This window comes from Pollachius pollachius, assembly GCF_949987615.1.
Source record: "Pollachius pollachius genome assembly, chromosome: 18".
NCBI lineage: Eukaryota > Metazoa > Chordata > Actinopteri > Gadiformes > Gadidae > Pollachius > Pollachius pollachius.
The window spans coordinates 4,554,699-4,567,907 of record NC_136951.1 but is presented as its reverse complement, the minus strand read 5'-3'; the positions used below and the strand labels follow the sequence as shown (position 1 = coordinate 4,567,907).

The 13,209-nt window shown below is 41.1% G+C and overlaps 1 protein-coding gene across 1 annotated transcript; it reads left to right on the top strand.

Annotated features, from left to right (window-relative positions):
- Positions 1 to 20: 20 nt before the first annotated feature.
- Positions 21 to 12,307, top strand: LOC307089548 (uncharacterized protein; the record flags this gene model as incomplete). The annotated part of the gene is made up of 17 exons (XM_079755895.1): positions 21 to 82; positions 345 to 411; positions 2,113 to 2,165; positions 2,882 to 2,970; positions 3,182 to 3,328; positions 3,406 to 3,457; positions 4,307 to 4,407; positions 4,595 to 4,680; positions 5,206 to 5,284; positions 7,258 to 7,343; positions 7,925 to 8,012; positions 8,310 to 8,358; positions 9,285 to 9,375; positions 9,812 to 9,912; positions 10,376 to 10,460; positions 10,541 to 10,645; positions 12,209 to 12,307. The coding sequence occupies 17 exons, from the start codon at positions 21 to 23 to the stop codon at positions 12,305 to 12,307; spliced, it is 1,440 nt and encodes a 479-aa protein (XP_079612021.1).
- Positions 12,308 to 13,209: the final 902 nt, after the last annotated feature.

Below are 13,209 nucleotides of genomic sequence, written 5' to 3'. Positions count from 1 at the left end.
GTGTGTGTGTGTGTGTGTAGATGGCGCTGGCTAGTGGACACTGGGTGGAGAAGGAGAGCAGAGGAGACGCCCCGAGTCCCAGGTTTATATTTTATAGAATACTAATTATAGGATTATAATAATACAATAATAATAACAATAGCAATATGTTTGTCTGCAAATATCAAGAAAGCAATGATTAAACTCAACATTCAAGTACTAACTACACAGACAGGGATCCAAGCTAAATAAATACAGACTTGACATTAAAGTGATTAGGCATTATTTATGTTCTCATAATAGTAGGTGTGTTTGTTGTGCGATGTTTTGACTTTATTTGTGTCTCTGTGTTTGTGTCTCTGTAGACATGGCCATGCCTTGGCTGTGGCAGGCAATGTAGCCTTTCTGTTCGGAGGAGCCAGAAGCCATCAGGTGGGTAACTCATCTCATTTACATTTAGTATTTAGCACAACTCATCTTACATTTACATTAAGTCATGCAAAGAGTAACGGTTACATTATGTCTCAATGTTTACATTCAATCATTTGCAGAACTAATCTAATGCTCCTCAGTTACTTTTACTCAAAGCTGAGAGCGATAAGATAAAATCAATATTGAAGGAGCTAGGGAAAAGAAAATCTGTGCTAAACAGGAAAGTTAAGAGAGTAGCTGTACGAGTCACAGATACATGGTTAGTCGCTTTAGTTAATCAAATTTACTAATCTGACCAGGTAGTGATAACTCCTATTTCGTTATAAGGTGTTATTACTAATTGCTTGTCTTAATTTTTGCTTAAGGGGTTAATTGTTCATTATTTGGGTTTAAATATCTCCTCAGGCCTGAACTATCAGGCACTAATGAAGCCCCCTCATTATCGGATCAGTCAGTATGAATAACGGATGTCTTCCTACAGGAGGACACAGAATACCTCAATGATTTCTACATGCTTACAGGTGAGTCTTCACTTCACAGGCGGACAGGCAGACAAACTATGGGGTCAGAACAGTATCATTAATAATGAATGCACAGAGAAGGATTCACAAATGTATTTTGTGATTTATATATAAATTACTCTCTTCTCACAAATGGATATCGGTATGTATAAATGTAAAATAAATCCATAAACTAAAATAAGTTTCACAAACACATTTCTGATCCACACACAAATGTGTCTTGTTTTAAATAAATGTAATATAAATCCATAAATATATGAATTAAAAAAATATTTGCAATTTTCATCAAAATGTATTTGGATGTTGATACATTTATATATAACATGTTAAACTTGAATTAACAAGACGCTTTTCATTTGTGAACTTGTTTGCATTTGTGTGTGAACTGTATGTACACACAAATATATATAGGGTCTGTATTTATATTTGGATTTTTGAGACTCTCCTGACGTGGCTGGATTCACAAATGCATTTTTTTCAACAAGGAACTCTCTGTAGCAAATCAGATGCCTCCCTCGTTTTCAGCCAATCACATGACTGCAGTCCCGAGTCCGACCTCTGAAGAATAAGTCCAGCCTCCGAGCCTCCCGGTTCCCTCGGTCAAATGTCTATAACATGTTCTTTTTTAATGATCCAACATAACAATCTCTAGGTGGCGAAGAGGTAAAAGCTGCGTAACGTTTTGAACTACACACTTTTTCCATCTAGTTTCGACTGGATTTTGGGATTGTCGGTGCCGATAAAGTAGTAAACGGCACCAGCAACCTAGTCACTGCAGTCATGTGATGGGCTGAAAACGAGGGAGGCATCTGATTGGCTATAGACAGTTCCACAAATGACAACAAGTTCACAAGTGAAAAGCGTCTTGTAAATTCAAGTTTAACAGTTTGTATATAAATGTTTATATTTATGGATTTATTTAAAACAAGACACATTTGTGTGTGGATCAGAAATGTGTTCGTGAAACTTATTTTTGTTTTTATTTTTGTAATTTATATATATAAATCACAAAATACATTTGTGAATCCTTCTCTGTGCATTCATTATTAATGAGACTGTTCTGACCCCATAGACAGACAGACATACAGAAAATGATCCAACAGATTAAAGGGGGGTAGAGGGAGGATGGAGGAGTGATGAGGATGTTTGTGTAGTTTCCCCAGACCATGTGACCTGGGAGATGATCCCCCACTCCGGAGACATCCCTGCTCCAAGAGGCGGACACGCCTTCTGGTAAACACTAAGCTGCAGTCGTTCACCTCTGACCACCAGGGGGCAGTCAGTACCTTAAACACTAAGCTGCACACATTCACCTCTGACCACCAGGGGGCCGTCAGCACCTTAAACACTAAGCTGTACGCGTTCACCTCTGACCACCAGGGGGCCGTCAGCACCTTAACCACTAAGCTGCACACATTCACCTCTGACCACCAGGGGGCCGTCAGTACCTTAAACACTAAGCTGCATGCGTTCACCTCTGACCACCAGGGGGCAGTCAGTGCCTTAAACAACTAAGATGCACACATTCACCTCTGACCACCAGGGGGCAGTCAGTACCTTAAACACTAAGCTGTACGCATTCACCTCTGACCACCAGGGGGCAGTCAGTACCTTCTGGTAAACACTAAGCTGTACGCGTTCACCTCTGACCACCAGGGGGCAGTCAGTAACTTAAACACTAAGCTGTACGCGTTCACCTCTGACCACCAGGGGGCAGTCAGTACCTTAAACACTAAGCTGCATGCGTTCACCTCTGACCACCAGGGGGCAGTCAGTACCTTCTGCACAGTTTCTACACAACAGGAAACGCTACATTTGAAAAAGATCTCTTAGAGGGTCATTTTTTAATTTCACAGCATTATAGTTGATACATTTCTCTAAACCATAAGATATTAAATGAGTTTATAGAGGAAATAGGAGTTTGAAGGTTGCTGGTGCTGTTCCCGCAGCGTGGTGAAGGGCAGCCTGTACCTGTTTGGGGGAACATCCGACCCCAGTGCCACAGCCTGCCTGCCCGGGGTACACTGCTTCGACATCGGTGAGAGAACGGACAGACACGTTAACATCCGACACATTTAATGGTTAACATTGAGGAGTGGGTTAGGGTCTGGACATCCGTTATCTGTAGTCTGTTTCTGTAACCTGTAGTCTGTTTTACAGTGAAACATGTTACCTGTACCATGGTGTGGATTTCAACATGTCATCTGAAATCTGAAGTGGATTCTCACATGGTGTTGTTTCTGTCCCAGTGTCGCTCACATGGGAGGAGCTAGCGACGGGGGGCGTGGCACTCAGAACACTGGGACACAGCTCTGTTGCCGTGGGTGACAGCATCTACGTGTACGGAGGGACCGTGGAGGGGGTGGCCTCGGACGACCTCATGGTTTTCAACACAGGTCAGTCTCTGCCTCTCTGTCGATGTATCTGTCTGTCACTCTTTGGGTCAGAGTATGATGTCATCTCCTGTCCTCAGTGTCTTGTGCGTGGACACCAGTGAAGACCAGTGGGAGCCAGCCTTCTGCACGGTAACGCTCTCCTCTCTACAGCTCCTCCTGTTATACAGCTCCTCTCCTCCTCTCGTCACCTCCTCCTTCTGTACTAGCCTCCTCTCATCTTCTCCTCTCCTATCCTCTCCTCTCATCCTCCCCTCCTCTCCTCCTCCCCCTCTATCCTTCTCTTGTACTCCTCCTCTCTCCTCCTCTCCTCCTCCCTCCTCCTCCTGTTCTACTCCTCTCCTATCCTCTCCTCCTCCTCCTGTACTCATCCTCTCGTCCTCTCTCCTCTCCCCTCCTCTCCTCTCCTCCTCTCTACTCACCTCCTCTCCTCTCCTCCTCTCTCCTCCCCTCCTCTCCTCCTCTCTCCTCCCCTCCACTCCTCTCTCCTCTCCTCCTCTCTCCTCCCCTCCTCTCCTCTCTCCTCCCCTCCTCTACTCACCTCCTCTCCTCCTCTCTCCTCCCCTCCTCTCCTCTCTACTCACCTCCTCTCCTCCTCTCTCCTCCCCTCCTCTCCTTCTTCTCTCCTCCCCTCCACTCCTCTCTCCTCTCCTCCTCTCTCCTCCCCTCCTCTCTCCTCTCCTCTCTCCTCCCCTCCTCTCCTCTCTCCTCTCCTCCTCTCTCCTCCCCTCCTCTCCTCTCTCCTCCCCTCCTCTCTCCTCTCCTCCTCTCTCCTCCCCTCCTCTCCTCTCCTCCTCTCTCCTCCCCTCCCCTCCTCTCTCCTTTCCTCTCCTCCTCTCTCCTCTCCTCTCTCCTCCCCTCCTCTCTCCTCTCCTCCTCTCTCCTCTCCTCTCTCCTCCCCTCCTCTCTCCTCTCCTCCTCTCTCCTCCCCTCCCCTCCTCTCCTCCTCTCTCCCCTCCTCCTCTCTCCTGTGTATGTCAGGTCCGATCCGAGCTGTGCTGTGGTGGGTGAGCAGGTCTTTATGTTCGGAGGTCGTGGGGAGGAGGGGGAGTTCTACAGAGACCTCCACGTTCTACACACAGGTGCACACACACACACACACACGCACACACGCACACACACACACACACACACACACACACACACACACACACACACACACACACACATACACACAAACCCCCACACACACAGGTAGACACCAGAAAGGTAGACTCACAGGTAGACATCCAGACAGACGGATGGACAGTGTGCTGTCTGCGTTTCTAGAGAAGCTGGTGTGGGAGCGATTTCAGTTGAAAGGAGAATCACCAGCCCCCTGCACAGAGCAGACCCTGACAGCACACCACGACAAGGTACACACACACACACACACACACACACACACACACACACACACACACACACACACACACACACACACACACACACACACCATGACAAGGTGCACACACACACACACACACACACACACACACCATGACAAGGTGCACACATACACACACACACACACCATGAAAAGGTGCACACACACGCACACACACCATGACAAGGTGCACACACACACACACACACACACACACACACACACAGACACACCATGACAAGGTGCACACACACACACACACTCCATGACAAGGTTCACGCACACAAACACACATGCACACAGCTTCAGCAACCTATTTGTGTGATTGTAATAGCGTAATTGTGTCTACTTTTGTGTAATTCTGTGAAGTTAGGTGGAAGTCCTTATGTATGGTGTTGTGAGTGTGTGGTAATTATGTGTAGTGTGTGTGTACTCATTATGTGTTTGTGTTTGTGTGTGTGTGTGTGTGTGTGTGTGTGTGTATGTGTGTGTGTGTGTGTGTGTGTGTGTGCAGGACCTCTATCTATTTGGCGGCCTGACGACAGAGGGAGATGTACACGTCTCAGTAAACGAAATATATAAGCTGAGTATAAGTGAGTTTTAAGTCAGTCTGTCCCGCGTCTTTCTACTTGTCTGGCTGTTAGTCTATGAAGGTATTATTGTAGCAAAAGTCTTAAGCACCTGTAACTGCAGATTTTGTATGCGTACACTAAAGTCACAAATGTGTAACAGTAAATTTGAAGTCGTAAATATTTATTCTGCATGTGTACTCTAAAGTCACACATGTGTAACAGTACATTTGAAGTCTTAAATATTTTTTCTACCATTGTAAACACTATATAGGGTCTACAAGTTCACAAGTCTGTGCTACAGGTGCACAAATCCTATCCTGTGCATCACAACTTCAAAGAGTCATGCAATTGACACTTTTGCTACAATCATTGCAGCGCAGTTGGTTGAAAACACATTTGCACACCTGTGTTTCATAATCTGAGAACATGCCCAAAATGTGTGCATTCGTAAACCCACATGTAAACTAATGCATCAGAAGTTGCACATCTGTGAAAAATTTCCTCACAAATAAAATGATATAGAACACTATGTTGATTCAGCATTTTAATGAGCGAGCCCAAGTCCATCGTTACAACTGCTCGAATCTGCTCCTGCAAGTCTCAGCTGTGGGTTTTTTTGCAGGTAGTTTTGCAACACGTCTAGGTGGTACATGTGTATGGGTTCAGAACAGTCTCATTAATAATGAATGCACAGAGAAGGATTCACAAATGTATTTTGTGATTTATATATAAATTACTCTCTTCTCACAAATACATTTCAACTCACACACAAATGGATATCGGTATGTATAAATATAAAATAAATCCATAAACAAAAATAAATTTCACAAACACTTTTCTGATCCACACACAATATGTCTTGTTTTAAATAAATGTAATATAAATCCATAAATATATGAATTAAAAAAATATTTGTTAAATGTTAAATTAAATTGAAGTTTAATAGTTTGCATATAAATGTAACAACATCCAAATAAATTTTGATGAAAATTGCAAATATTTTTTTACGGATGTGAATCACTTTTGCCACACTTGTACCACATAGACGTGTTGCAAAAGTATCCGCAAGAAAAACAACAGCTGAGACTCGTAGCAGCAGATTCGAGCAGTTGTATCGATGGACACGTGCTCGCTCATTAAAATGCTCATTGAACAAAGCGATCTATATATTTTCATTTGTGAGGAAATATTTCACAGATGTGCAACTTCTGATGCATTAGTTCACATTGGGGTTACAAATGCACAACCTTTGTGCATGTTCTGATTGTAGCAAAAGTGTCAAGTACATGACTCTTTGAAGTTGTGATGCACAGGATAGGATTTGTGCACCTGTAACACAGACTTGTGAACTCGTAGACCCTATTTAGTGTTTACAATGGTAGAAAAAATATTTACCACATCAGATGTACTGTTACACATTTGTGACTTTTGAGTACACATGCAAAATAAATATTTAGGACTTCAAATTTACTGTTATACATTTGTGACTTTAGTGCAGCATACAAAATCTGCAGTTACAGGTGCTAAAGACTTTTACTACAATAATACCTTCATATTAGTCTGTCTGTCTGTCTGTCAGCCTTTCCATCGGTCAAACTCTCTTTCCATCAGTCTGTCTGTCATTACCTGTCTGCCTGTCTACCAGTCTGTCTACCCATCTGTCTGGCTACCTGTTTGTCTGTCATTATCTGTCTGCATGTCTACCAGTCTGTCTACCTATCTGTCTGTCTACCTGTCTGTCTATATATCTGTCTGTCTTTCTATATATCTGTCTGTCTACCTGTCTGTCTACCTATTTGTCTGTCTGTCATTACCTGTCTGCCTGTCTACCAGTCTGTGTCCCTAACTGTCTGTCTACCTGTCATTACCTGTCTGCCTGTCTACAATTCTTTCTACCTGTCTGTCTGTCTGTCTGTCTATCTACCAGTCTGTCTACCTGTCTGTCTGTCTACATGTCTGTCTATCTAACAGTCTGTCTACGTGTCTGTCTGCAGGTAAACTGAAGTGGAAGGTCCCTCTCTATGTGGGAATCCCCCCGGCCCGTCGCCATGGACACACAGCCTTCGTCCTCCACAGCCACGTGAATATATCCCAATATGTACCCATCGTGTAATGAGGCCTGTGTGCTGAGGAGAGTATAACAGCACCAGGACTTTAACATCCATGACCATTACAGGTGTTTCTAAAAACTGTTAAATACATTGACGGTCTTAAGCCTTAAACTCATTGGAATCACACACGGCACCAAAGTGAAGCCAACAGACTTGTACTTTACTGTACATGAACATGAAACAAAGTAGCTGGCCTGTGTTTATGTTTAGACCCACACAGCAGAGCAGTGAGCAGTGCAGGAAAATGCTTGCTGTCTTTGTTATCTGTTGCATGGCAACAGTGCGGTCCCAGTTGAGTTGTGGAACTATTTGTGTGGATGGAGTTCAATAAATAATAAATAAACAGAATAAATGACTGTACATACTTATGACTGGTGCTTGAAAAACGATTGCATCAAAGCAATCTCACACTCAATAGCGTGCTGGGATTACCGTTGGTCTCGAGCTGGTGTTCAGTACAAGAGCACTCCTTAACACTCATGAGATACTGCTTGAATATATCTATATATATGTAAATATATATAGCAGTATTGCCTTGTTTGATTGACAGCTGTACATATTCGGAGGAAAGAACGAGGAGGAGGAGTTCAATGATCTGAAGGTGATGAAGCTCATCAACCCCTCAGAGCGACAGCCAGGTAGGCCAACATGTAGGGCTGTTGGTTTCACCATAGGATGGCGTTCCAGTAGTGATTGTGTTGCCATAGTGATAGTGTTACTATAGTGATCTTACTCTAACCCTAGCGCTCGTTGTACCGTAGTGATGGTGTTACCATAGTGATGGTCCTGCCATAGTGATCTTATCGTTACCATAGCAAAGCAGTTAGTACAGGGATGGTGTTATCGTAGGAAAGGTGTTACCATAGCAATGTTGCCGGAGGGATGGTGTATGACGTTGGTGTTACCATAGTATAACCTGTTGTTTTTCTCTGTAGTCATGAAGGAGATTATGTCTGAGTTTGGTCTGCAAGGAGTCAACCACAGGTAACTGATTCACTCCAATGCCTGTGCAGATATATAGTAGCACAATCGTTTAACATACATATGCTAGTTCATACATATACTAGCATACCAAACACATACCACACTAATAGTATCCCTCTGAATACACTAAGAGTACCACAACTCATCTCTAACCCTAACCCTAACCACAAACATAGAATACCAGCACAGAAAACACACTTTCTCACAAATATTTATGGTGTAACTCTAAAAAAAAAGAATAAGAATCCGTTTTAAAAATCCTTAAATCCGATACATGCCTCCGAATCGTGTGATGCGTCCGATCAGCTGCGTTTTGGGGGATAAAATAATATTATACCAAAAAATATATAATAATATAATAATAATAATAATAATATTAATAATAATAATAATAATAATAATAATAATAATAATAATAATAATAATAATAATAATAATAATAATAATAATTATCACACCGTTGGTCTCCCACCATATGCACTGTCATCAGCACAAATGATCTGTCCCCAGGGGCGTAGCCACATGGGGGCCAGCGGGGGGCCATGGCCATCTGATAAAAAAAATATATACATAATTAAATTTAAATTTTTTTAAATTAAAAAATCCCGAACGGAAACGGTCTAAAGAAAGGTGAAATATATGGACTATTTGTTTGATCTAACCTTGACTTATTATTCTTATTTCTGTTATATTTTGACATTATGAATAAATATTGACTATATATTCAAGTATGCTTTATGGATCTCAGTTATAATAACAAACTATTAATACATATTGATGTATAAGTATATGTGCAATACACACAATACATGTGAATGTATTGTTTGAATTGTATTGAATATGTATCATATTGTAAAACAATTTCAAGTTTCAGAATGATGTACACTTAAATGTATTAAAACATGAATATGGTTTTAAACTACTAGCTTCACTCCGACTAAGGTACCAAACATCAAGTACCAACTCAGACACCCGCCTCCATCGCCCCCGGCAACCAGGGGCCACCCAGCAACACAGGTGTTCCTCTGACCAACATACCACTTCCTGTACTGGAAACAAACTTCCTGTCGGCATATATACTTTATATATGATGTGTTACTCCTTTTCTACATCCCTTCCTTAATATTCCATTGTGTTATTCATATTTCTGTTCAAATTTTCTGAAGGGATATCGGTTTCTCGTAGTACTGATTAGTTGCAGTAGCAGTTGCAGAATTACTAAAATGCTGTTTTCAAAGTTTCGGAATAGAGCTACAAACCAAGACATCCTTATGATGATGCTAGCCTAGCATGCTACCCTCAAGATAAAGATCTATAGCTAAACTAGCATGCTATCCTTCAAATAATGCAATTAACCTAGCATGCTATCCTTAAGTAACGGTGAATTAACCTAGCATGCTATCCTTAAGGTAAGGGTGAAGTTAACCTAGAATGCTATCCTGCTATCCTTAAGGTGAGGGTGTATCGTGACTTTGGAGCTGTGAGGGACCAGGCCATGGATATGATCCACAAGGCTTTCTCTCTGCTGGACCAGGAGTTCCAGAAGCTGGACAGGTGAGGTAGAGGACGACAGATCACATTGATTGGCTGTTTGATTAAAGACACTCTGGCAACCTCGGTTTCCTTTGTGACAGCATCCTCAGCAGAACAGTGGCATGTATTGATCGTAGTTCGGTTACTGGGGGGAGTTATTGGTCGTAGTTTGGTTACAGGGGGAAGTTAGTGGTTGTAGTTTGTCTGCTTGGTTACGGGGGGAAGTTAGTGATTTTGGTTTAGTTGCTTAGTTACAGGGGGAGCTAACGATTGTAGTTTGGTTGCTTGGTTACAGGGGGAGTTAGTGATTGTAGTTTGTTTGCCTGGTTACATGGGGAGTTAGTGATTATAGTTTGGTTGCCTGGTTACAGGGGGAGTTAGTGTTGTAGTTTGGTTGCCTGGTTACAAGGGGAGTTAGTGATTGTAGTTTGGTTGCCTGGTTACAGGGGGAGTTAGTGATTGTAGTTTGGTTGCCTGGTCACAGGGGGAAGTTAGAGTTGGCCCAGGCTGCTACTGCCCTGCAGACTGAGAGAGAAGAGCTACGAACACAGAGACAGCAACAAGAACAGGTATATATAAATATATTGTATCATTTTTACATTAATAAACACTGTATTAATCCCAGGTCAATATGTGTGTGTGTGTGTAGGAGCTGGAGGACATGTTAGACAGACATCGTAGTCAGAATGAGTCGTGGCTGAAGGCCAGAGCATTGGAGAACGACCGAGAGAAGAAGGAACTCTACATACTGAGGGTAACTCCTCAGTCTAGACATCATCGTCTATATCACTCTTAACATATATCACTCTATGTACAATAATCTTTACTTTATATATATACACCTGTATGTCAGTTTATACATCAGCCTTCTATAGCACTCTTTACATCCATCACTCTATATATATATATATATATATATATATATATATAAATATCACTCTTTCATTTTATATATATATATATATATATATATATGTATACCTGTCTATAACTACACATCATCATTCTATATCCCTCTAACTCAATGTATATAAATCTTTCTTTCCCTCTATATATATAGATATTTCACTATCACTCTATATATATGCTTCACTATATACAACATCACTTTATATATCACTTTATATATCTCGTTTGTCATTCTGTGTATTTGTCACTAAATAATATGAGGTCATTGTGTATGTTGCTACAGGAGGAGGTGTTAATATAATATAGGAGGAGGTGTTAATATAATATATGAGGAGGTGTTAATATAATATAGGAGGAGGTGTTAATATAATATAGGAGGAGGTGTTAATATAATATAGGAGGAGGTGTTAATATAATATATGAGGAGGTGTTAATATAATATAGGAGGAGGTGTTAATATAATATATGAGGAGGTGTTAATCTAATATATGAGGAGGTGTTAATATAATATAGGAGGAGGTGTTAATATAATATAGGAGGCGGTATTAATATAATATAGAGGAAGGTGTTAATATAATATAGGAGGAGGTGTTAATATAATATAGGAGGAGGTGTTAATATAATATAGGAGGCGGTATTAATATAATATAGGAGAAGGTGTTAATATAATATAGTAGGAGGTGTTAATATAATATAGGAGGAGGTGTTAATATAATATAGGAGGAGGTGTTAATATAATATAGTAGGAGGTGTTAATATAATATAGGAGGAGGTGTTAATATAATATAGGAGGCTGTGTTTGTGTTTATGTTACTACAGGAGGAGGTGTTAATATAATATATGAGGAGGTGTTTATGTGTGTGTTACTACAGGAGGAGGTGTTAATATAATATAGGAGGAGGTGTTTATGTGTGTGTTACTACTGGAGGAGGTGTTAATATAATATAGGAGGAAGTGTTTATGTGTGTGTTACTACAGGAGGAGGTGTTAATATAATATAGGAGGCGGTATTAATATAATATATGAGGGGTGTTTATGTGTGTGTTGCTACAGGAGGAGGTGTTAATATAATATATGAGGAGGTGTTTATGTGTGTGTTGCTACAGGAGGAGGTGTTAATATAATATAGGAGAGGGTATTAATATAATATATGAGGGGTGTTTATGTGTGTGTTGCTACAGGAGAAGGTGTTAATATAATATAGGAGGAGGTGTTAATATAATATAGGAGGAGGTGTTAATATAATATAGGAGGCGGTGTTTGTGTTTATGTTACTACAGGAGGAGGTGTTAATATAATATATGAGGAGGTGTTTATGTGTGTGTTACTACAGGAGGAGGTGTAAATATAATATAGGAGGCGGTATTAATATAATATATGAGGGGTGTTTATGTGTGTGTTGCTACAGGAGGAGGTTTTGCAGGAGCAGGAGCAGCTGAAGGAGGAGCAAGGCAACATCCAGAAACGCAGCCAGCACCTCCTCTCCATCATGCAACAGTTTAGATAGACAGACAGACAGACAGACAGACAGACAGACAGACAGGTATAGAGAGACAGAAAGAGTAATACAGGTATAGAGAGACAGACAGAGTAATACATGTGTAGGGAGAAGAGGTAATACAGGTATAGAGAGACAGTAATACTGGTATAGAGAGACAGACAAACAGTTACACAGGTATAGAGAGACAGAGTAATACAGGTAAAGAGACACAGAGTAATACAGGTATAGAGAGACAGAAATATAGGTATAGAGACAGAGTAATACAGGTATAGAGAGACAGTAATACTGGTATAGAGAGACAGACAAACAGTAATACAGGTATAGAGAGACAGTAATATAGACAGACAGAGTGATATAGATTTTGAAATACAGACAGAATGATAAGACTGAAAGACATATCGAATGAGAGGGACAGACCGACAGAGTGATATTGATATAGACAGACATACAGACAGAGTGATATAGAGTGACAGACAGACCCAGAACGATAGAGTGACAGACAGACAAAGTGACATGGTGACACACAGATATATCCAGATAGTGACAACTCAGATATAGAGATATGGTGAGAGATAGAAATAAGAATGACATGAGTGAGATAGATAGATGGATATAAATATAGATTTGACTGACTTGTTGCTGAGATAATATCGATGAGAATAAACTCCTTATAAACAGGAACGAGGTGTGACGTCATGTATTGTGTCTTAGTGGAAGCTCTGCCCTTGCTCACAATAGTCGTTTGTGTGTGTGTGTGTGTGTGTGTGTGTTGGCCGACGATCAGACTTCAGTCTGTTCATAATTCAGCAAGTCGATGAGGTATCGCGTCTTCTTCTCACGACCAGCACTGCCGCATTTAACAACCAAGTGGATCACTATTAAGCAAAGGGCAACGAAGTCATGCGCCT